At 38.1% G+C, this 25,423-nt stretch overlaps 2 protein-coding genes across 3 annotated transcripts; one reads left to right on the forward strand and one right to left on the reverse strand.

The window, feature by feature from the left end:
* Window positions 1–457: 457 nt before the first annotated feature.
* Window positions 458–20,880, reverse strand: LOC122533896. Of its 2 annotated transcripts, XM_043664037.1 has the most exons (20): window positions 20,672–20,880; window positions 20,272–20,515; window positions 19,954–19,998; window positions 18,752–19,868; window positions 17,943–18,306; window positions 16,894–17,203; window positions 15,991–16,493; window positions 15,461–15,756; window positions 14,345–14,852; window positions 13,970–14,111; window positions 13,722–13,895; window positions 13,058–13,603; window positions 7,306–12,921; window positions 6,493–6,677; window positions 6,226–6,380; window positions 4,687–5,858; window positions 4,012–4,223; window positions 2,088–3,143; window positions 1,016–1,459; window positions 458–919 (listed from the first exon to the last, which is right to left on the reverse strand). In XM_043664037.1, the coding sequence occupies exons 2-20, from the start codon at window positions 20,357–20,359 to the stop codon at window positions 836–838; spliced, it is 13,017 nt and encodes a 4,338-aa protein (XP_043519972.1). In that variant the 5' UTR covers window positions 20,360–20,515; window positions 20,672–20,880; the 3' UTR covers window positions 458–835. The 2 variants fall into 2 exon arrangements, with proteins under 2 accessions (XP_043519972.1, XP_043519973.1); XM_043664038.1 differs by lacking the exon at window positions 20,672–20,880 and having other exon boundaries at window positions 20,272–20,545.
* Window positions 20,881–21,943: 1,063 nt separating this feature from the next.
* Window positions 21,944–24,804, forward strand: LOC122533900 (RING finger protein 11-like). Its single transcript, XM_043664043.1, has 2 exons — window positions 21,944–22,806; window positions 23,107–24,804. Exons 1-2 carry the CDS (start codon window positions 22,675–22,677, stop codon window positions 23,458–23,460), a joined length of 486 nt encoding a protein of 161 aa, XP_043519978.1. The 5' UTR covers window positions 21,944–22,674; the 3' UTR covers window positions 23,461–24,804.
* Window positions 24,805–25,423: the final 619 nt, after the last annotated feature.

Consider the following 25,423-nt stretch of genomic DNA (forward strand, 5'->3'; position numbering starts at 1 on the left):
TCTGTCGGTTTTTCGTACTTCAGAATATCTTTAAAAAAGGACAGGCTTGTTAAAAGGATGGGAATTTAGAATCTCATATCAGAAGATCTTTGCCATAATTTAAACGTTATTGAAAAAACTTTTAAATTATACGTACGTTATTCTTATTTAAGTTATTTTATGGTCAACTTATAAAATGATTAAAATGTATGATACTTTATTTTTCGTCAATGTTTCAGTTGATACCCGAACGAGTGATACTGCATTTATATACGAGAATTTGATCGAATTATAAAAATGTCGGAAGATTTACTTGCTAGATAATTTTTATGTTGAGAAGGATCAACTGAAAATTGTATAAAAAAGTAAAAGATACAAAATAAGATAGGATAAATTATACTCTTAAGAGTTTCATAATATAAATTATACTCTTAACGTGTGGCAAGGATTATCATTATTTACTCGATATTGTTATGTCTTTTGTCAATTAAATTTAAAACGACGTAATGCTTTTCTCATTCTTCAAGTTCAATTTTTTATTAATTTTAAAAACTTGTACACGGAAATGTGTAGCGTCGTCGATTAATAAACGAGACTGTCTCTTTCTTACTTATACATCTAATACATCTAAATATAATATTCCTTTCGAAGTAAAGATCGAACCAAGTATTATTTTATAAATATATAAAATTATATTAAACGTATAACATCATATGTGATATTCTTAGATTCACAATACGTCTTGAATACTTATTGTCGAAAGATGTATGTTATATATACATTAGTAAAAGTTTTTCGCTGAAATAAAGTAAGCAATATAAGGTATGTAAGAAAAAGGAGGAATACAAGTGCTTTTTCAGCTATCATCGATATCGATTTGGCCGTAATCGATATTCAATGGGTCCAAAGATGCCAACGAATCATTCAAATTAAACGTTTCCTGTAAAAAAAAAAGAAATAAAAATAAAGAAATACTATTGAGTCAACGTAGAAGCATAAATGAATAAATAAATTGAAATGGAAAGGAGAAACTTACATAATCGACAGAAACCGGAGTTGGATATATGCAAGGGATACACTCCATACGTGTAACACCACTATTATCAGCGGTGCACTCACAATTTTGACAAGGATTAGGCTGCGCTGTTAATGCTACCCTCTTGGAAAAGACGCTAGCAAATTTTTTGATCGAAGCTAGTTTATCGAAACGTAATTTATCACCGCTGAATATTGTTCCATTGATCTCCAGAGATAAAGGCGTACAATAACCGAGTGCGCTTTTCGAGAGTTTCACTTGCCTTCGTAGATCGATATCGCCAGTTAACGTTCTGGCATCTTTTTTCGTATATGATTTCGTCGCGTCCAAACCATAGAAAATCTTGTTCAGCCTCTCTTTTTCGAATTCGAAATCACCATCCATCAATATATGAAGTGTGATATCATGTTCCAATAATACTTCGTGTATCACCGAATAATCCAACTAAAAGGAAAAAAATTCTTTTTTAAATCAAGAAGTAACAAGATTGATCGAAAGAAAATTTAAAATATCCTGGGAGAAGGTGATTCAATATGTCAATATGCTTATCAGCCGTTTTTCTTTTATTTTCTCAATGACAACTAAATTAATCTTTGATTAGTCAAATAAAATAACAAGTTTACACTTCATTAGTAAAGTGTTTCAAATTAATTGAAATTAAATAGCTTATTTATAGTGAGAATAAAAATATTTTAAATCAACTAAATTACAGTTTCACTGGGATGACAAGATTTCAAGTTACTCGAATTTATAAGTTACTTCAATTTAGATTTAAATCAAATTCAAATCTTGATTAATTTGAACAAAGCTTCAGCCTTGAAAGAAATGTTTCATTTTATATTTCAAAAGTGATATTTTAAATAATTGTAACAATATTTACTTATTGTACTATTTTTTTTTACTCGTCATACCTACATTCAATATAAATTAAATTTCTTTTAGATATCATTTTCAAGAGAAAAAGATTTCTCGTGCTATATGATTTACATCTTTCGAATGTACGAAATCACCGAAGCTGAAATGATTTTCACCAAATTGAATCTATTTGGAGGAATATCCTCAAGCTACTTACTGTCTGATTTTCCGGCTCGCAATGCGAGCAGGGCATTAAAATGAAAGTCTTCGACACACCGGTTCTGAACACGAGTTTCGAGGCAAACGCAATCGCTGCAAAAATATCGCGGCTCCCATCGCCAACTTGCACGTGGTCAAAGTAATCAATAAATCGTGCTACGTTCTTAGTGAAGAGTTGCCCATCGAAGACGATGCTCCTCGGATGATCGAACACTCCGTCTGCCCCGAAAGTAACCAGAGACCAACGATTGTCCACCAGACCTTGATCTTTGAGCTCTTTACTCAACTGAGTGACCAACTGTTCGATACTGCGATTTTCTCTCACGCCGCGGTTGCACTCCTTCCCTTCTACTATGAATACCACATCGGTCGATCTGGGTACTCGATCACCCTCTAGTTTCGCGAACTGTCCTTCCGCAATTTGATTGCCATCAATCATACTGCAACTGCTACATATGTCCGGTATTCTGAGGTACGTGTCGTGGAACATGCAGATCTGCATGTAGGATAAAGCCACCGTGCACGCTTCCGCTCTACTCTCGCTTGCGGTACACATTTTTGAATATTCTTCCGGTTCTATTATGTCGAAACAGCCGAGGAATTCAGAACTCTTGTTTACGAACAGATCATTACAAAATTCTACAACCGTGAAATTTCCTTGCGATTTTGACATTACGTTGGATGTCTCGGCTGTTTCAATCGCGTGAGAATTATTCATCGAACAACGATCACTGGCATCTCGATCGATTGACCAACTTTCGGCAAATGCTTTCACATCTTTTGTTACGATTCCATTCGACGCGGTGGTATCGTCTGTTGGCTCGTAGTTCATCGTTCCAAGAATACCAGCTGTTTTGCCGTGATACCAGCCGGATAATTCCAAGGTGCACAGGTCGAATTTCAAGTTGCATTCGAGTCGGAATTGATTTTCCTTGCGCTCCACAGTTACCACACTTTCTACTTGATAAACGTACGTAGTTCCATTTTCGAGTTCAGCTGGGAGTACAAAATTATTCGTTGTGTCGGACGACTGCTTGGAAATGAACTTGATAGACTGCAAAAAGATAAACGCATCATTAATTAATTGTTACTTCATGAAAGGAAAAAAGGACGATTTGTTACATCTTTTTCTAGGAAAGCAAAAGAATATTTTAGGATAATTAATTTCTGTTCGACAGAAATTCGTTTCAGTTTCTTTGAAAGATTCATCATACATCTATATAATTACTCATACATAGATACAGGATATTGTAGGTTTTTTCCAGCCAGAAATTGTTGCACCTCAATATTCTACGCGTCAAAGTAAAAAAAAAATGTTACATAAATATGTATGACCTATAACAAAAAACCGATATATACAAATGATAACAAATGTATGTTACTACAGCATAACATATGAACAAATCAGAAACATTTATAGTCTAATACATCTAACAGTAGCTAAAAGTTATCATAATATTTCTGGAATTCACCATTTCTATCAATGCAATAAGGCTAAAAAGAATTCACCATTTCTATCAATTGACAAGGCTAAAAAGAATTTATTACTCTTTGAAAATAATTTTAATTATGTTATTTAATTCAACGAATGAATAATTAATTCGTTATGCGTAAAAGTCTAATAAAGCGAGATCAGGCGATCTGTCAGACGGAGTTATAGTTCGAATTGAAAAAAATATTATATAATATCTATCTTCTGATTACTATTAGATATAAATTTTTCTGATTTACTTATACATTGTACCATAATAACTGTATGCCTTTTTTTCAGTCATAATACTTTCACGTACGTACATCCTTTTTTTATATCTGCTTAAACCTATTATTAATTAGTATTATCGTTTTCATAATTATTCGTATCACATAACAATTATATCGTATATTGTATTAGTAATTATATTATTATTGTTATCATTACTAACGTCATTGAAGAAGTCGAGTTCGAGAGCATCCTTCCCGAGTAATACGATAATTTTGTGTGTAACTCGATCAAATTGTTGCTGATATTCCAAGAGGATGGCAAAAGTATCACGCACAAAATCACGAGCCAATAAGTATGTGCAAGGTCCCATGAATTCTACGTGTCTTCCATCAAAGGTAATGAAATGTTGCAAACCAATGATCATCGCTTGTGCTGAAATTAAAACGAGCGAGATTAAATGGTCCACTAAATTGACAAAAAAGGAGAAGGCATAAATGAAAATTAAATAAATTTAATTAAATCTACGACATTTAGCAATAAAACTATCTACGTAACATAATTTAAATACATATATATATATTGTTTAGTATATTATTTAGTAATAAGTATCTACGACATTTAGCAATGAAACTATCTACATAATATAATTTATATACATATATATATTATTATTATTACTAAATAATAGTAATATATATAAATAAATAAATATATATATTAAATAATAACAATAATAATATATGTATATTAAATAATTTATTTATATATATATTATTATTAAATTATATATATATATATATTAGTGAAAAAAAATTTTTTCTCATTTTTTTCATTATATATTTATAAAAATAAAGATTCACACGAATAATTCGTAGTACAGAAATCATGTGATTACCTCTGAATGGTGGCAGCCAATTCAACGGGTCCATGTACGGTTTGTATCGGTAGAATCTCCAGAAACTCATGTCCGAGGACGTGAAATACGAACTCGCGTCGGAAATGGTTCTGAATTCAGGTATCTCGTGAAACTCGGGTGTTTGATTGAACGAGTGCCAAGACATGGGAAGTTTCTGTTCCAGGCACATCAAGCCTTCTCTAGGATCGAAGATGAACTTCGTTTTGGCCTCTCGGTATCTGCTTTCAGCTTGTAGAGCTGTCTGACTTGCGTCTATTAATTTCGAATGTATCAATCGGATAATATTTTCCACTTTGGCACGTATCTCGAAGTATTCGTAAACGTAGCACGCTCTGTCGTACACTTGTTGCATCTTCTCCAGACCGTAACGTATACTCGGTAACTTTTGCAATTCCTTTAGCTCGGTTACGATTTCGTCGACCACGTCTTTCAATTCTTTGCCAAATGGCACGAACGTGAAGTATCTGTCCTTCAAGAACTGTATCGTCAGACTCGAGTACTTCTGAATGTTCGTTACAATATCGTTGCCCTTGATGTCACGGTAAAACCTGTCGATGTCTTGGGTAAAATTGGAGAAACGGTCGAAATAAGGAGAGGAGATGAGGTCGTTCCTTCGATCGTAGAGGAAGTCAACGATCTCCTTGCTCGCTTTCCAAACAACGGTCTCTAGATAGTGAATGAAACGAATGAATATCGGCTCTATCATCAGTAAAAATCGATTCCATTGTTGGGAGATCGTCTGGGAAATCTCTCCCCAAATATTGCCTATGTACTTGATGAACGACACGTGTAGATCCTTCACGAACTTGTCGTACTTCTCCAGCAAACCATCGATTATATTGGCCACTTGAGAAATCATGTCGCCCCTTAAAATAGCCGCAGTGATCTCCGGGATTTTGTTCAACGCGTTTTTTATCGTTTCAATGACCCAGAGTATAGAATTCCTGATCGCTTGCCCGGATTCACCCATTAACTCCCATATTTCGTTTAGGATGTTTGGCAAAGACTCTATGTGGCTTCGTAACGACAGCTCATCGATTATATACGATCCGAAGAGGACGATATCCTTGATGTAAAAATCGTTCGCGTTGTAGGATTTGTTTAAATAAATCTTCAACTCCTCAAAGTCTGTCTCAAGCTCCTTCAAGTTGCTGTGACACAAATAAACGATGACTACGTATTACTATGGCCATCGTGCCTGTCATTTAAATTCTTAAAGACTAGATTTCAACTAACAATGAAATGTCTAAAACACATGTAATTCGAAATCTTGTTGTAAAAGAAAGTGAAATCTATTAGATTTTCAAGTAGTCTCTTATCAATATTATCCAATATACCTGATTTATTGGTAATCTTATAATAAAAGATGTCTTTGATATTTTTGACAAATAGTGTATGTAAAATATGTAAAGTGCAATTCTTATTATAATATTTAATAATTGAAACAAATTCTCTAAGTCTCATTCTTTTAGTTATATTTATAAAAATATATGTACGCAGTTTATTGATAATACCCACTTCCAATCATCGACAAATCCTTGAATATCCGACTGAGCATCATCCCAAACATCCGAGATTACGTTCACAGTTTCGATTTTAATATACTGCTTCCAATAATAGATATCGTTGTTTATGCCATTGTATGTGTCCATTGCTGTATTCTTCACAAGAGCCTGGAACAAATGGAATATAAAAAATTTTTTTTCTCCTTTAAGAACTAATTTTTTTTTTTTAATAAAATTTGGAAATTTGGAAATTAGTACAGGGAGAAAAATGATTGCGTACAATAATGTCAGCCTTAAGTTCGGGTCTCCAGCGTAGGGTGGAGGTAATTAGCCGGGAATGATTGAGTTTCAAGTAGAAAGAGACGTCTGACACAGTGAAATCTTCCTCGTACGTCCTCCAAATATCAAATACAGCATTTCGAGCGTCAGGAATATTACCGTACATTCGTAAACTCTCCACAGCATCTGAAAAAGGGTATTTATTAAATATCTAATAACAAATATTTATTAAATACCTAATAATAAATTATTTGTTAAATACCTAAACGTATTTATTAAGATCAATTACTATTATTATTAAAATAATAGTATATTTGGAAAATAATGTTATATTTTAATATTTGTTATTTTTTATTTTTATTATTTATTAACCTTTGTCTTTAATTATTATTTGAAGTAATAAAATATTTATTAAAATAATAAATAAATATATATGTATATATAATAATAATAATAACAATATACAATGATAAATAATATTTTCATCAAAATAATAAAACATCAATTCGAAATAATTTGTTTCTCTACAAGATTTTGAAATTTATTTGGAAACAACTTGTCGTCAAATACCTAAATTCATTTGTATTACGTAAATATTATAACATGTAAAAGCTAGGACAAATGCAATGCGAAATGTGCAATGTAAAAACCAAAGTTAATTTCAAGGCCAAAGAGGCTGAAATAAAAATATATAATACAATACAAAAATAATACCTAAATTTATTTGTTATTTTATCTGGAATAATTATTCATACTTTTTTAATTATTTATATTTTTTTACACATCTGAGAATTACAATGGTATGAATACTAACCTGGGGTGTAGTTGAGCATCATCCACGTTAATTTTTCAGTCGGATGGAAGAAGAAGGCGCCGGTAGCATTTAAACCCGGGGTATTTATTACACTACCGTTCACGACATATTTACGATCGAACGAATAATACCGAACGTTCAAATACTTCACCGCGTCGTTGTACTCTCGCTGGAACAGCAGCTCGTCGCGATTGAGATCCAATCGTGCATTTAATTTTCCCGCATCCCTGGTCGTGAATCTACGGTTGTACCGTCCGTTGTTCATCATTTCGAACAGCGAACTATTACGCTCGTACACAAATCCTTGGACATCTAGTTCGAATCTCGTACTTGGATGATTACCCGCTATCTTGTAGGAATGCTTCTTGAAAATCGGCGGCTCGCTTTCGTTTCTATACGACGCCGAAAACTCGAACAGCTTGCTCGGATCAGTAGAATAATCAGCGACAAGGCGGACGTCCACCGAGTCTCTGAAATTGCGTGTCTTTATCTCGCCGGTCAGAGAGGTTTCCTTCAGGAAACTCGGATGGATCAAAGCGAAGATCGCTCTGTGATGCATGCCATTATCTCCCGACGAAAGTTTCGTCCAGTTGAACAATGCCCCGACGGTACGAGGCCTCGCGGTCTCCTGGTCCCAGTCCAGTTTCACCGCAGACTTCAGCTCCTCGCTGCTGATCCAATAAGAGCCATCGAGGCTGAAGTTTCTTCGAGGATAAGAGACGTTGAGAACCAAGAACTGATTGCTCACCTCCTCGGTGGTTTTGTTCAAGATGTTGACGCTGTAAGAAACCCAGGCATCCTCGGCCAAGCTCAGCCAGCTGGTTTGGTCGAACTCGCCCGGTAGAACCTCGTACTCGGTCCTCAGTTGCAACGTCTTGTTCAAGTGTATCGCTTTCAAATGAATGTCCTGGCCCGTGTGCGTTGTTCTGATCCTCGATTCGCCGGTCACGTTCAACGCCGTTCTGTTGTCCAATCGATAGAGATTCACCTGCTTGAGCTCGACAGTCGGCAAATTAGTCCCGGCGTTCCCCGCGCTGTACTCGTACTGATTTATGTAGAGGATGCCGATCGGTTTGTACATGTTCTCGATGGTGATCTGAGTACGATCCTGCTCGAAACCGGCTCGCGACTCGCTCTTCAAATTGTACTGGCCGTGAAGGACTTTCTGACCGTTGTAAGTCAGTTTCGCGTAGCCAGTCGTTATTTGCGGCCGTTTCTTGTAACCGTAGGTCAAGTGGCCGATGTGACGCGTATTCAGGGGAACCTCCGCGTGCAAAATCCCCTCGAAGTCCGAGTTCAGATTCTTGCTCTGGTAATTGTAGTCTGAATTCACTATCGCGGTGTTCCGCGGCCAATACAGTTTGGCGTATCTTTTATTCCGTTGCGGAGTGGTGAGCACGATGAACTGGCAGCCCAGCGACGAGACGTTCGCCACAGGGAAAGCGGTGTTGATCGTACCGTTCACGTTCAAAAAACTTTCGTAAGACACGTTTGCCGAGGCTATTCGCGTGCTTGCTGGACAATAAATCTCAGCGTTTATCAACCGTTTATTTATGTCCTGCGTGCCGTCGTAATTGAACAACAAAACCAATGTCTCCTGTTGCTCCTGGAACTTCGGAGTGTACAGAGAGTATTTCAGCTCCACCTCTTTATTGTCGAAGCTTATGTTTAACAGATTGTTCACGGATTGAACGGGCAACATGCCCCAGGAGGCGCGGAGGTGTCCGTTGATGTCTCGCGTGCCCATGTGTATCGAACCGTCGGATGCGTAGTTGGTCTTCGCACGAACAGCGTTGTAACCGACCACGTAGGATGCGTCCTTCATTCCTTGGTTGGCGTGATAACTGATGAGAACGCGGTGATCGTCGTTGTTAGGCGGTGGTAATCTGACGGCGAATACTCCGTCGATGTTCTCTTGATTTCGGAATCCAACGGTAGCGTTCGCTCCGAATTTCCACTTTTCACGGTCGACGTCCAGGTCGAAGCCGACGTCGACGTTCCTGAACGCGCGGCGAGGATTCTTGAAGAACAGTCGGCCGTCGAACAGCTTGCTGTCGAGATTCGGCCCTTCGGATCCGATCAACGCTCTCCCAAACATATCCGCCATGTAGACGAATCTCCATTGGAGAATCATTTGCCGAGCGTGCTCGTTCAACCAACCGTTCGCTCGGATGTCACCGCTGTTGTTTGACGTCAACACGTTTCCGATAAGTGTGACGTTCCGAACGTCCGGCAACGGTGTCTCCGCGTGAACGTAGAGCGTCGTGTTGTCGTTCACCTGAACGTTCATGAACGAGACAAACCGGATCACCGCGTCATCATTCTGGTTCGGGAGGTTCGCGCGTGCCCTCACGTCCCAGTTCAAAGAGTTCACGAAGTTCGCGTCCAACGATCCGTTGACCGTACGACCGATCAACGCAGCATTCAATCCATACTTCTCCCTCTTCAGTTTCAAAACCAAATCATCCTTTTCGCCGACCTCAGCTCCCTTCGGCCGCGCTGTCGCCTCAAACGCCCGCAAAGTACCATTTTTCGTCAGTTCGACGACACCGGAAACGGCGTCCACACTCGAGTTCACACGGTTTCGCAACTCACCGTCGAATCTGTGCAGAGTGTCGCTTTCCTTCATCACGTTGCCGTGAAATTCGAAATGCGGCTTCCCGTTCGAGCAAGGCGTGTATAACTCGGCCTTGATCACGCTGTCGCTGTAGTTACCGAGTAATTTGTACTGCCGATCGAGTTGATGCCTCGCCAGAACGTTCAAGCTCGCGGTACCGTTGCTAGCAATCGCGTTCGAGTAAGATGCCTGAACCTCGACGTTCCTCATCGACTCTATCCAAGACTTGAAGACGAGGAAAGCTTTCACTTTGTCGTCTTTCGCGTACCAGCTCGATTGAAACGAGAGCCCGACAGGCTCGGCGATGTCGCAGCCGATCTTCGCGTACTTCTCCTTCGCAGTGAAGTCTCGTTTCGCGGTGACGGTGGACCTCGGCACCTTCAGCAACGGCGTATTGACCTCGACGGTGAGCACCGTGTCTAGTAACGTTTCCTCCGTCTCCAAAGATCCGAATAGATCGATGACGCTGTCCGGGGCGCGGATACCGACTTTAGCCCTGTAGAAGTTCTCGTCGATGTCCAAACTGGTGTTCGCGTTGATAAATTTCAGCGAGTCTATCGGAGTTTTCACGTTCAGGTGGAGCACGTGCAGCTGCGAGTCGTCTACCTCGCTCTCGTGGTAGATGTAAGTGGCAAGCAATCCGGTCTCGTACCACGTCACGTTTCTACGCACGTTCACGACCGCCTCCATCTTGTAATTGAGAGTTTCCATGTTCACGATGAACGCGTTCGAGCAAACGATCTCGTTGAACAGTTCGAACGGGACTATTAGGTTCAATTCGTTTTTCATGTTGAAGAGATCCTCCATCCAAAACGTGTTCTCCAGCAGGATCTTCTTCTTTTGCAAATACTGCAGCCCACCGGCGATCTTGTAAGTCGGCCCGTCGCTGTCTACGTCTAGCTCTCCCTTTATGGGTTCGATGATCACGGGATAGATCTCGATCTCGCCGTGCCAATGGAGGCTGGTTGGTTCGTCGTAGTCCTCCGACAGTTGATCCAGCTCGGTTCTCTCCGTTGTCAGTTCCGTGTCGTCCAATTTCGTCTGATCAGCCGTGACGATCGGTGATTTGATCGGTATAGTAATCGGCGCCGGCTTTGAACCAGCTCTTGCTCTAACACCGAGCTTCATGTCGCTGAACTTCTTGTCGGACACTCTTACAGAGAATTCTGTGTCGACGTCGAGACGGTCGTCCTCGGTACGCGTTAGAATTAATTTGGTAACGATCCCGGTTTCCTCGAATCCTTCGAGAGGCGTGAATAGCATGTAACTGTAGTGAAAATCGGTGATGTTGCGATAACGCCAAACACCCTGGAAACCAGCCATTATACGATTGTACCCGACTCGGAAGTCCGCCTCTCGGCCGTTCAACTTGGCGATCAGAAGCAACTTCTGAAGTATTTCCAATGGCGTGGCGAGCGACAGTCGAACGTCAAAGTCGTGATACGGCGTGAAAAATTGGTACAGTACCTCGAAGCCGATGGAGTTCGCCGGAGTAAGCACCTCCGCGACTACGTGTCTGTTCCTCTGTGAGAAACCGAATCTTCCGCGAACGAAGGCAAACTTTTCTAACGGTGTGGTGACGTTAAATTCCACCATGGATTCCCTCAGACGACGAAGATCACCGATCAGTTTACCGGTGTAAGTTTTCTTGTCCAGGTTTAAGTTAGTCGCCCCGAGGAATTTGCTGTCGGGCAACACTTGCAGCTGACACCTCAGATCGGTCACTTTGTAGCGAGTCACCGGCGACTCGAGATGCAGATTACCGGTCAGATTGAAAATGTCGTCGGATTCCTTGTCCAAATACCAGACACTCCAAGCGTCGATCACGTTATCGGGATGGTATTTAATTAGTAGATGAGTGTCCGCAGTTTCCGAATGAATTATCTTGTGAGTAACGTTGACAGTGGTTGATGAAATGTCATGCACGGTGCTGCTTATTCCACAATTGGCTTTCCATTCTTTAACGTTATCGTGTTCCGCTACAATGCCTTCTAGCTCCGCGATTAATTTCTGTGAATCTCTCCAGTGAGCACTGCCGTCTAGTTTCACCCTATTTTGTTCTTGCTCGTACCTAACGCTTAAAGCCGTGTTCTTCCAATTTTCAAACGGCATGAGCAACCGAGTGTCCAGACTGACCGACTTTATCCACCGGTTTACGTTGTATTCCGTCGCGACGAACAGTTTGATCGTTTCCTCCGGGTTCCAATCAACTGCCGCATCTACGATGTAATCGTAGTACCCGCGCGCGGTCACGTGGCAGGAACAAACGACAAATCGACCAGGATAGGTCAACGTGACCATCGTACTAACGTTTCGTTCAGCCAATTGTTCCTCCGAACTCGAAAGAGCCGGTAATTGAGCCGTTTGATGGTCCAACGAGAAGAAGAACGCTAGCTTCAACGCAGGATCTCGATTCGCGTCCCATTTCACTTCCGCTCCAAATCTCTTCTTGTTCTCCTCGTTAATACCACTCAATATCAGATGAACGTCTCGCCACTTGTCCAAATGTATCTCCATACTAATTTCTCGCCGCGTATCGATTTCGGTCATCACCGAATACACGTTCCCTTTGTACCTCCCTTCGACGTACGACACGATATTCGTGGGCGTCACAACCGTGTGAGTCAAGATGAAGGCGTACTTATCCTGCTCCAGTTGCTCCACGTGCAGATCGATTCTAACGTCGCTGTAGTTCCGATACACTTTGCAATTTATCAGAAAATCATTGGCGAAACTCGGAGACTTTAAAATCAGCTTCAAGCTATGGTTAACTATAGTGGCGATCGATCTGTCCGAGTAGGTGCCTCGTGCTGTCATGTTGTGCCCGCTGAACCATGTTCCAGCAAGGTCCAACTCGTACGTTCGCTTCGATCTCTCGGTGATCCGTACGTCGACTAGCATGGAGTTAAAATTTGGAATTGTCAAGTTTATGTGACCCTCCATGGCAAACGTCAGACCGCGAGGCATTATTAGGTTCACCATCAGGTTGATTTCTTTTCCTAAACAGAGAAAAAAATTTCGAATAGAAAATAAGGCAGGATTCTCTTCTGTTTGAGGATAGAGAAATTGTACGAAAGAATTTGAAAACCTCATTCTTACAGTAAAACTAAAAAGAAATTGTAATAATTGACCGACCTGGAGCGTATCCTATCACCAAATCCGTCTTCGATTCCGGTACCATGGCACAGTGATTAATTCCGATTTTGACGTCCAAGTTTTGAATGGGTTTCGTTATGGCGAACAACGCGCTTACTTTTGTATCTTGATTTTGGAAATACATTCTTGAATAGAAGACGCTCAACAGAGCAGTGAGTTTGTGACGGTCGTCCTTGAGATGCGGCCTCGAATTTACTTCCGCGCGCAACTCCAACTGACCAAGTGCCTGTTTGTACGACGCTTTTATCTCCGTGTTCAATTGAGGATACGCGCTGGACTGCAACTCCAAATCAACCGTTTTATGCGTGATAGGTTTTAACGAGCGATTGAAAGACGATAGCTCGAGCCGAAGGGTCTCCTTTTTCGGCATTCGTTGTAGCTGATACTCTAGTTGAAAGACACTGGTCAAGCTGACGTTTCTTCGTACGATATAACCGCCCAATTTACTCCACACTCGTTTCGTTTGAAAAGTCAGGTCTACGTCGCATTGAGAAACGTTGTTTTTTTGGGCGTTTCGAATTGTACCTGTATAACAATATCGTGTTTTTAGTTATTTTACTTCAACATGAATTTCATTTCTATTAATTTTATTATAATTGCAAAAGTATCAACAGTCACTAGAAACAGTCTAATAGAGATAAACCTGAGAAAGCAGCAACCCGTTCGTTGTTCACGATTAAATGCATCTGTGGGCTGATCGTGTGTCCATATTGAAACTTCTTGATTGCGTAACCAAAACTTGCGTCCAAGTGTTTAGTACCATTTATATCGAAACCTATGTCCACGAATGTTTCATTTTCCGTGCTTTTATAGGTACCTAAGGAAAGGAGGTGAAATTAATTACGATAATTGGTCAGTTTATTTGATGTTCTGGTAACGGTACAAGCTTACCTTCCGCCACCAGAGAATTTCCAGCAGATTTTAATAAAACTGTAACATTGTGAGTGTTCGTGTCAAAAGCAACCATTGCGCTTAACTCTCTGTTAACCAACGATCCAGGTGTATCAAATGCGACTTTGAAAATATTATCATTCTAGAATGAAAGGAAAGAAAACATTACATATTAGATTTCATGAGTGATACAGTTTTTTTTCAGAGAGTTAAGTTTAAAACAATGAGAATTTGTTACTTAATATCATGCTACAATCACATGTGGATATTTAAAACAGATATACTGTATGTTTATATGAACTTATAATTAGTCTAATTAGGTTTGAACTCCTAATTATACTTTGTTATACAGAAAATGAAAATAAGGGAAGATACCTTTGTTTTATTCCATGTATACATGAGCAGATAATCTTTGGCGGTTGGATCAGCTTTAATCAAGGAAATTTTGAAAAGTGCAGGCCCACTCAATATAAAGTAAGGCGCGTTAGGATTTTTCGTCACGTTTGACAACTGATAATCAACGCAAAACTTTAGTCCCATTAATCTGTCGAGAGCTGTCCATGTACAGCTTGTGTTGCTAATCACATTCTTCGGAATCTGTATCAAAGCTCGATCGTTGCTGTGTTGACCTGCGATTAAAACGTCCAGTGACTTCTCTTCGATATCAGCACCGTTGCTTCTTGTTAGAAGAATATCCGTGCCAGCCGAAAATATTTCCAAGCGTTTGTTCGGCAAACCCAAGCTCAATTTAACCGAGCGTATTCCTTTCACTTCCAAATGGATTTTAACAGCTCCAGAAGAGTATACATTCGATCGTAATTTAGTTCCAGCAGTTTTGTAAAAAGCGTCTACGGTCATGCTGCCGACGACGTCGACGCTCATGCTGTTTTACACATATATGAGAGAAGTTATTACTTTTCTTCCATAGTGATTACTGGATTGCAGATTTTTATGCATTTTTAAATTTTTATGAATACTAAATACACATGTAACATTTTAGGCTTTGACATATCTTCACCATAACTATTTTCAGATTTTCTATTTTGTTGCAGACAGATTTAGATTTTTTAATCTAAAATTATTAATAATTAAAATTAATAAAATTATTTATAAATTCTTCTAATCAATTCTTTATCTCTTACCAAGACATACTATACTTCTGAACTCCTAAATTAATTTAATCGATATACCAACAATGTCAACTTTTTCTCTTGTTTGAGTTATATTTGGAATGAAGTTTATTGTCCTTCAATACCGCGGCACATAATAACAATTCTTTTTTTTCTTTTATTTTAATCTATTGGAATTTGTTCGTTATCAGATCAAATAATAAAAACAGAAGTTTGTTTCTATCTCTAGATATTATAATAAATATTCTATTTCAGATATTTTATGCATTTTTGCATGTTACATGGAGGAAAAAGGAAATTGAAGAAAGAAAGGAAAAGAAAAAGATGGGAAAAAGAAAAGAGACGACGTGTTTAATTATACCTCGGTGCAACGTTGCTGATTAACTCGAGCTCTCCCTTAGAGATCCCCTTAGTATCCAATAATCCTGACATTTTAAAATTGCAAGCCGCAGAACCAGCAAAGTCCAAACGCACCGGTAGCCCTGATATCATTGGTGCGACGTAAGTGGAATCCAAGAACATTATTGCATTTTCGTAGTGAATTTCCTTTCCAGAAGCGATTTGATGGAACTTCTCCCATGGATTTATGCGTGTTAAGGCTTCTCTAATTTCGCGGTCGTTGTTATACATCGAATATCTCAGGTCGCTTCCAAATATCTGCAAACGAATAGAAAAATCATCAGTTTTATAATACGTTATATAAGGCAATACAATATAACATGGAAGTTATCAACGTATGTCTCACCTACTGTATATGCAAAATATACGTAACATTTTTTGGAGCAATAGTTCAGGTTAAAATTTGATTTGTACTTTCAGAGAACTATTATTTATTTATTTATTTATCGTTATTATTTATTTATTTATCGTAAATTACGTTCTTTATCTCACCTTGTAGCTAAAACTGATTCTGGGTTCAATGAACTCGTTGTCGATAACATTCGGCAGGCTTTTTACACGTTCCCAATAGTCTTCTTTTTCTTCCGGGGCCGCTCTGAGGTTTCTGAATAAATACTTAAAGAAACCCGATACTTTCTCGTTACTATACGGTCCATCAGGACCAAAGAATTTCTCTGCATAATATTCAAAGCCCTCGAGCCTGGTGGTTAATTCGAAAACATTCACCGATTCGCCGAATAGGTCGAAAGTCAAGTTGAACGTGGCGGTTCTAGGTATATATGATTTGGGAGAAAAGATTAAATTTCCTTGATAATTGGCGCCGAAATTGTATTCCTCTGAGAAAAAGGATCCGTCATAATTTCGTGAAAATTTCCTTCTGTCCTTGTTAAATTTGTCGTCGAGATCGCGATCCGTTAGGAGACTTTGAATCTCGACTCTGGTCGGCGAAGCGGAATTATGTACATTTGTCAAATGACTCCAAACGAACGTTCCAACTGTAAAACAAAATTTCAAAACGTCGAAATCGATTCTACTTCAGAGGAAGACTCTAGAAGAGAATTCAGATTTAAATGGGATTTTTTTAAACGTGTTACGTAAAATAAAGTTTTTAGTCTTTATGAAATAAAGATATCTACGAAATATGAAAGGGATCTGACAGATTTTCAATCATTTTTTACTTTGTATGTTACAATAAAAATCCTTGTGTAATCTATGAAGAAAAATAGATTATTGATAAAATATTTTATCTTTTTCGAGGTCTTCCTATTATTTTTCTCGATGCCTGTACCCAATAACAAATTGCTTAAAAAAGATCTCATCCAAATCCACAAGAGAATAATTTTTTTGACAAATATCTCGATTAATTTCCTCAGAGTAATAAAATTTAACAAATACCTTGATTAATTTCCTCAGATTTTAACGTGTGCTTGATTGTTTTAACGACATTGTAATCGGGACAACGCATCACTTGTAAATAAGATGCGATACGTAATTCCGTATCCAAACTGAAATTTCGGTAGTAGTTCAAAAAATAGAGATCTCGTGTTTTCTCACAGGATGGCATTCTACGATGAGCGTCGATACTTGCTACACGAATCTCCATGGGTAAAAATCCTCCTACGTCGTCTATGCATTCCTTTAATAATTTTGGCAGTCTTTTTGTTTCCAAGCCCATATTTCCGACTGCTTTCAATGCCTCTAATGTCTGTAAAAATAAAGAAGAATTAAGTAGATTCAATTACAATTGGAGAATTTCTTGGAATATTTTGAATTTATGCTCGTGGACCAAAATTGATCCTATGTTGATCCAAAATTTAATCCTTCAACTTCTATAAACACCTACAGATGTCGGCTTTCAATTATTCGATAATATAATTATAGCGTCTATCTATTCGATAGTTTATAGCGTCTAACTTGTTATTGTAGTTAATTTAATGTTTGTTTTAATTAATAAACGCTAATTCATTGCAAAATCTTTGATTTCATTCATTTTTCAATCGCTTTTTTTTATTATAAAGCTAAAATAGGAAAATATAGTAAAACCATTTGTAATTTATTTTAATAAAAATAAGAATATTTTACACATAAACTACACGTTAAGAATATTCGGACGATTATTAAATGTAATTTTATCAATTATTATATTATGTATTGTTATATTACGTATTGTTATAAATTAAATATTAATTATTGACTTAAAAGAAAAAAAAGGAATTCAAACTTGTTCTTTCCATATAAAGTGCTCGATTTCCGTACGATACTTATGAATAATAATGTATTTTAATGTAATGTATTTTAATTTAATGTATTTTAATATAAATTCTTGAAACTTGTTGTTTTGTACAATAGATATAAAAGTGTTCAAATTTCCTCATCTAACTTTCTTTCATGAAAATTGAAGAGTTAAATAAATAAAAAAAAGAATATCTTGAACTTTAGTATACCTCTTTGACTGTAGAAACTGAATGCGTCCGAGGTGCACATCCCTTTTCGATTTTCTGCTCCAAGTATGAAAGCAATCGTGTCACTTGTTCGATGTTGGTGCAATCGACGTCATGAGTAGAACAAAAACCATAGATCGTTGTGGAATAGCTCAAAATGAACTGAGTATCCGGAATGTGGTGATGAAAATCGAGAAGGGGTGACAAAGCTCTGATTGTATCCTGATTTGGTCGAGGAACTAACGCGAAAGCGATAACCCATTTGTCGATTGTCGCATGATCGACGTATCGTTTTATTATTAAATCTTTCATTACATTTAAGGCTGCATTACTGCCAATGAATGGTAATGCGTCGACGATGTGCTTCCTACGGAATAATTAATAAAAAATAATATTAATATAATGTAAAAAATATAAAATGTAATGATATAATATAAATGATAAAATAATGTAAAAAATAATTTGAAAAATGTTTAGATCGCGTGCGGTTATTATTTTGAAAAACTGATGACCAACCGAATAAAATTTGATAGATATCATCGGAAGAAATGACAAACGCGAAGTATAGTATAGTATCTCAACATGTAAATATTGAAAATGAAAAATAAGTATATAGAAACTTTTTATAAATATATCACATATGTTACATGAAGCATTTTTTAGAAATTTAGAACTATAATGAGCCACGACTATCGTGGTTGTATCAGTAAAAATTTAAAACTCAGATTTCATACTTCAGTCCATCATTTCTCTGCGTGATCCACCTGAATCGATCATCAGTCCTGCAAGATTTTCTTTTTAATGTTACTCACTTGCCAGTTTTGCAAATACCGTGAGCTCTGACAAATAATTGCGACAAGGAGGAATAGTCGAGAAGCCGCGCCGACTGAATAAACGCAGTGAACGTCTCGGAAAATCGTTGCTGCAACTCATCCACGCTCATTCCTAGTCTACACATTGTTTTCAACAAATCTCTGGCACTCCTCAACTCGCCGTGAACGGTCTTCGGTGTTTTCGAATAATCATATAACAAATTCGTTCTTTTCGTCGATCCTCGTCCATGTTTATCCTTTTCATTCTTTCCTTCATCTTCCTCCCGGGTAGCTCCATAATCGTCGCTTTGTTCATACTCGTCGCTATAGCTGTAATCGTTTCTGGACTCTTTGATCAATTGAAGTGTAGTCGTCGATTTGGTTCTTGCGCCTGTGTTGCCACTCGACAACGGTGTCAACAGATGAAGCTCGTTGCATACAATCTTCTCGTAAACATTGTGATCAATCGTTAATTCGCAATCGCTTCGGGATTGAAGAAGAGGGTGACGAGGGCCGCTAGCATCCGATCGTGGACTCTTGTAAGCGTTCGAACGAATTACAGAGAAGTGTTTCGCCCCGTGCAAACAGTTCGACAGATTTTTCGTTTTCTTCACGATCAGACTGGTCTGTCTCACTTCGTGGAAACGATAACTCGTTTCGCAGATGCCATTCACGTCTAATTCATTCGCACGGTAATCCACGTCGAATCTGTGCATGGTGTTTTGCAGCATGGACAACACGCCTCTTTTCAGATTCAAGGCCCAGACCGGGTCACGTTTGTCCGGGCAAAGTTCTTCAATCCGTCCGTCGTCGAAGGCAAACCTCAATGAGAAACGTTCCAAATTCACTTTGAACTCCGCACCAGCGCGATCGGGGAATTCTGGATTGTATTTCCGAGGGTCGTGACTTAGGCTGGCATTTTCGAATTTCAAGCTACCCTCGCAAGGGCCGCTAAAACGAACTACCAAGTCCGTATCCAATCGTAGCGTGGACTCGTTCCCAAGAAAATCCGGTAACGATAACGACGACACATTGCCCAGATTTGTGCTCACGTCTACCGAATATCTGTACCAGTACGACACGTTCTTTTCGTATTTGAATTTCTTGTCCGCTCTCACTGTGAACGTTGATCAACAACAGTTATTACTTTCCTCCCTTCTACAGAATTATAAAAGTTTCTTAAACCATTTTATATAATTTACCTTTGCATTTTGTTCGGCCGCACAACGTAGAATCTCTGACGATTTCTGTAACGAGATTTCGTGGTTAAATTATTCACCCAAGACTGCGTTTCATTCTCAGAAATGCGTTCTACATTTGTCGCGCTTTACCGATAACCGATGTAAATTCTTGGAAAGAAACGTTAAACAATACGCGGCGCCGATAACCGTCCGATGAAAAAAAGAAATCGATACGAATAACCGATAAATTGCCCTATAAACGAATTTCATACTGTTTCGTTCGAACTTGCGTCAATCGAACGTCATCGATTGATCTCTCGTTGAATTAAAAAAACTTACCCGACTTCACCGAGGCGAAAACAAGAGAAATCACGAAGAGAAAAAAAATAGCGACACGTCCCCGTGTCTGTCGATGATGCCAAATCATTTTAATTCTTCGTTATCCGATCGATCGTTCACACTCGCTTACTTCATCCCCTTGAGTACGTTGTAGTCTACTCGCAGCTTTGAGAATGAACGAGTTCGCGCGTGGTTCAGCACACTTTGGTGACCGGAACACGATATCGTAAGTGCTCGAACCCTCCTGCAACATTTCGATCTCGTTATCCCTCTCCTTCTTCCCCCTCCTCCTCCCCTTGTCGATTCATCGCCCCTTGAACTTCGATTACAAAATAATTTGTAGTAGAATGTCAACGATAGATTCCAAACACTGTGCGAAAGAAGATAATGAAACTCGTACCGTGTGGAAGACGATGGAAAACAATGCGTGAAGAAATCACTCGATCGATGCGGAATAATCGAACTAAGAATGGGATTGGGGTGCAAAACAGGCCGTAACTGTACGCGCTTGATAGGAAACACACGGCTGCGCGATAGATCGTTTAAGTAAGTGTTTCCTGCCCCGGCTATGTCCGCTGACCAAATGGACAACGGCACCGACCCAACTGCGCTGTCCCTCTTTTCAGAGAGGAGAGGGTCAGGACCAAAGGTCTTCTTGCTTTTATTATTTACTAGAGGTTACGGGTCAAAACTAGATAAGATAACAACGAAAGACATCTCTCCCAGGCATCTAAAATTCTTATGAATATTTATTACTCGCAACAATATTATTTCGTTACAAATTTTCGTTATCTACGGAATGAACGATACGACTATCGTTTTATCTGTATACTTATCTGTATATTTTATATTTTATTTCATTATTATATTTATTATATTATTATATTTATTTATTTTATATTTTATTCTATTCTAGTTTATTCTATTTTATTCTATTTTATTCAGCATCCTTAACAATGCAACAAGTATGTATATGCTCCTAGCATTATTTCGAACTCTAATATTCTCGTTAAGATTATAATGTTGCCTCGAAAGAAATCCGCTTCGGCTATCTGTATTCGTCTCCGTATTATAAAATCATCAATCGTTGAAGTCTAAATTAAAGATCATGTAACAAAGAACAAATGTGTAAATCATACCTGCTAAGTGAAGCTAGCACACTTTCGAACATTATACATATTTTCGAATGTGCATATTTATTGCGAAACGGAAGTCTGAAGTAATCGAATATAATCGTTGAATGAAATTGCAAGTTACGAACCATTCGAGATATCAGCGTGCAAGGTCGCCAAAGGGTATGATAAGGGAACGATAAACAATCATCTTTGCATAGTAAAACAAATCCAATTCTTCGAATTTTCAACTTCCGTGCTTTTCTTTAAAACGGCCGAACATCAGATGACGTCAATGCATACGGAAAATGTCGAGAACGAACGAATAGAGGCGGAAACGAACGAAGATGTACGAACAGTGTCAGTCGAGCAACGTTCGTGTATCCAATCTTGTACCTCGTGTTGTCTCTACGCGGACTTTGCATTGTGTTATATTCTACTGTCAATATATCTATTCGAATTCGTTAGTCATGTGATCAGTGTGTACTTTGTTATATAGTATCAGTCAACGTATTTTCGAAAGATCATGGGAAACAACTGAAATTGAAGGAAAGCGTGATCATCAACGTTGATTTTTAAACTAAATCATCATATGCATGTAACTGCATGTTGATTTAAGCTGAATGCACAGTGCATAAACAGAGCTTCGTTCCGTGACGAGTCAGGCCAATCGTAGGTTAGTTGCCGAGTGTCTTTCGAACGGAATGTACGTAACACTACGGAAAGAGGTGCCCTCCCTCTTGTAGTGACACTTCGGGTGAAATCTTCGTGTCCGCGCGGTGTCTTCGATCGGTGATTGGACGTTGGAAAATGCGACACAGTCGCAACGACGAATCACGGTGAGGTATCTTCTACGCAGTAGGATGAAAGCAACGGTGTGTACTAAACGTTTAAAGAACGTCGCGCGAGGGATGTGAAAAGTGTTTTTTTCACAACCTGTGACTAAACTGGCCTGTTTTTTTTTTCACCCCCCGTCTTGTTACGTCTCGTCGGATGCGTCGGGCGCTCAGCTGTGGCATGGGTATGCGACGACGGAAGATGTTTTGGTAGTAGAGAGATTCTGTGCACGAGACATTCCAGCCGAGATACGAGCTGTCATCTCGTTCGAAGACCGAGACAGGCTTCGTTACGTGCATCGAGGCGGCGAAACAAGGGACTTATGATGGGGACAGGCCTCGAGATATCCCACGTCGAAGCAATCGCGAATGTTTAATCGCGACGTTGGGATTCAAAAGAAAGGAGAGACCACGCTGCCCGAGAAACGCAGAGTCAGAGCCGACGTTCCACCAAAATGGGAAATTGCTTGAAACGCGCTGGAAGCGGTCAACAGGACAATACCACTTTGCTGAGTAATAATTCTGATCCTCCTACGTTAACTAGCGGCTCTTTGCAAGAAGGCCTTGGACCTCCGATACCTAACAATGTAATTCTCATTTCTTACTATGCTTCGATCAGTCACGATATCCCGTCGCCCGTTCCTCTATCCCTATTGTTCGCGACTATCTACTCGTTCGATTTCTTTGATTTCTATTTTTAACGACGCGAATATCTCTTGTAATAAGATGCAATTGAGATACACAGACAAGTGACAATAACGTCCGATTTTTGTCACGTTAGATAATGTTAAATTGAATTTTTGACAAATTTTTGTTGCTCGTACAGTTAATAACAGCTATTGACATAAATATCTAGTTACTGTATTCAACAAAACTTGATTCCACAGGAAGCAGTTACCTTTTCATATGCGCCAGTTTTCACAAGAGAACTTCACCTTCAACAAATTGGCATCGGTGTTAATCTAGGACCAGGTACTGAAGAAGAACAACAAGTTAGAATAGCAAAACGCATTGGACTTATTCAACATTTGCCTATGAGAGAGTACGACGGAACTAAGAAAGGAGAATGCGTGATATGTATGATGGAGCTCCAAGTGGGTGAAGAAGTGCGTTATTTACCCTGTATGCACACGTATCATGCTGTATGTATCGACGATTGGTTGCTGCGTTCCTTGACATGTCCATCGTGCATGGAGCCAGTAGATGCAGCATTGATTAGTTCATATCATCCAACCACTTAACACCATGGAAGTGGAAAATGGAATAGCTAATCGGTAATCAAACAATATTATTGTGCTGAACAGAACAATTGAAAAAAAAATCCGTTAATTTTATTACTACATATAATGGCTTCTAACTAGCAAAGGGGCCTTTTCTTGTTAATGGTCGATTGTATTTGCCATTGTATTCAACATACCTGCTCGCATGCTAAGTAATAATAATACTTGTATTATAAAGAGTTACAAATGTCTTCTACATAGGTCATTCCCTCTTACAGGGTAATGTTCTGCACGTGGATCATTGAAAAAAAGTAAAGTGTATTTACGATCAAAAAGTAATCGCCATAGTTCTTAATTTTCTGCTAAATCCAACGTAGCTTTTTTCCTATGGCTGCAAAAGATCTCTCTGTTTTACGCTCGAGTAAATGGAGCAACCAAAATACGTAAGATCTTGCTGAAAATATTTTGAGTTGAACGAAGAGTAGCATCTATTTGACTTTGATGATTCGGTCAAGTAGTCATAGACAATTGTATGCATTGTGAATATCATAAGTAATATGTACCAGAAAAAAATATTATACTATGTATATTTTCAACCATATTTACGATGGTTTCATATTTCCAAATACTGAAAACCTATTTTCGGAACATATTTTGTGGCATATAAAATTAATCTTATTATTTTTAAATATAATATCTCTTATTTTGATGTGACCTGGTCTTAGGATGTGAATCTCTGATGAAAATAGTGCGTATTGTAGCTGAAGAAATTGTAAAACAAAAAGTATTTGCTTCTTATCTGTATTTCAAATTATTTTACATAAAAAACGAGCTGTTTGGATTTTATGTTTACTGTACTATCCACTGGATATCATTTAGTATGTTCTTATGTGGACATAGTTGTTATATTACATTCAAATTATTAAAAGCTTATGTTAATTAGGCTCTGTTGGCAAAATTTTTATACGACATAGCGAGCATTATACATATTAGTATTGGTGCTTTTGTCATAAGCAATGACAATGCAATTATCAACGTCTTGTTCAGTTAATTAAACGTTTTATCACTGACCTTCATTGCTGTCAGTGATCATACAATTGTAGTAGATATCTACGCATAAGAAATTCATTCTTTATTTTTATAAAAAATGTTCAAGGATATACATTTTGGGACTCTGTTGAATTATTATAAAATTCAAAATACAATTTCAACTACAAATGGAAGAACGTAATTTGTATGAACTACTTTAAACTTGATCTATTCCAGTTCGATATAATCGTAACTTGAGCAAAATAATTGCACGGTTATTTAATTCAAATTTCCACGTGGGCTTAAAGCCCGTAAATAAAATTTTCGTGATGAAATGAAAAAAAGAAACTGCAACAGTTATGATAGTTTTTTCGATGCATAATGTTAACAAAGAATTTGAACGATCGATTTCATATAAGAAATATAAATGTATATATTCTTTTAAGAATACATATATGCGTATATATACATTTCCTACTTGGACAAAAATATTTTAATGTTTCATGGAAGCTTCATGTGTAATGTTAATGATTTGTTTGGGAGAAAAGTAAGTGATGCTGTGAAATAGTGATTTATTGACAAGATATAAATATACAGATAGAGAGTGAGTAATAATGATAATGATAATACAAATATAAATATTTAGTAACAACCGATGACTTCTTTAACAACACCTGTCCTTATTTCAAACGGATATCACTCTATTTTCATAATAAATCTAGAGTTGATCCCAAGAGATTTGGCTAAAATTATAAGGAACAAAAGCACACAAATACATACCAAAGATTAAGCTAGAGTATGTTTATGCTGAAAATAAATTCATTCTTACGTTTCATACGTGTATTGTACTATTAATTATTTAATTTTTTCATTTTGGAGACGCTAGAGGTTTCAAATATTTTAAACTTGCTTCGTACGTACATGTTAATTTGTTTTTATAATATTTGCATGCCAT

This window comes from Frieseomelitta varia, unplaced genomic scaffold, assembly GCF_011392965.1.
Source record: "Frieseomelitta varia isolate USP_RPSP 00005682 unplaced genomic scaffold, Fvar_1.2 scaffold_560, whole genome shotgun sequence".
Lineage (NCBI taxonomy): Eukaryota > Metazoa > Arthropoda > Insecta > Hymenoptera > Apidae > Frieseomelitta > Frieseomelitta varia.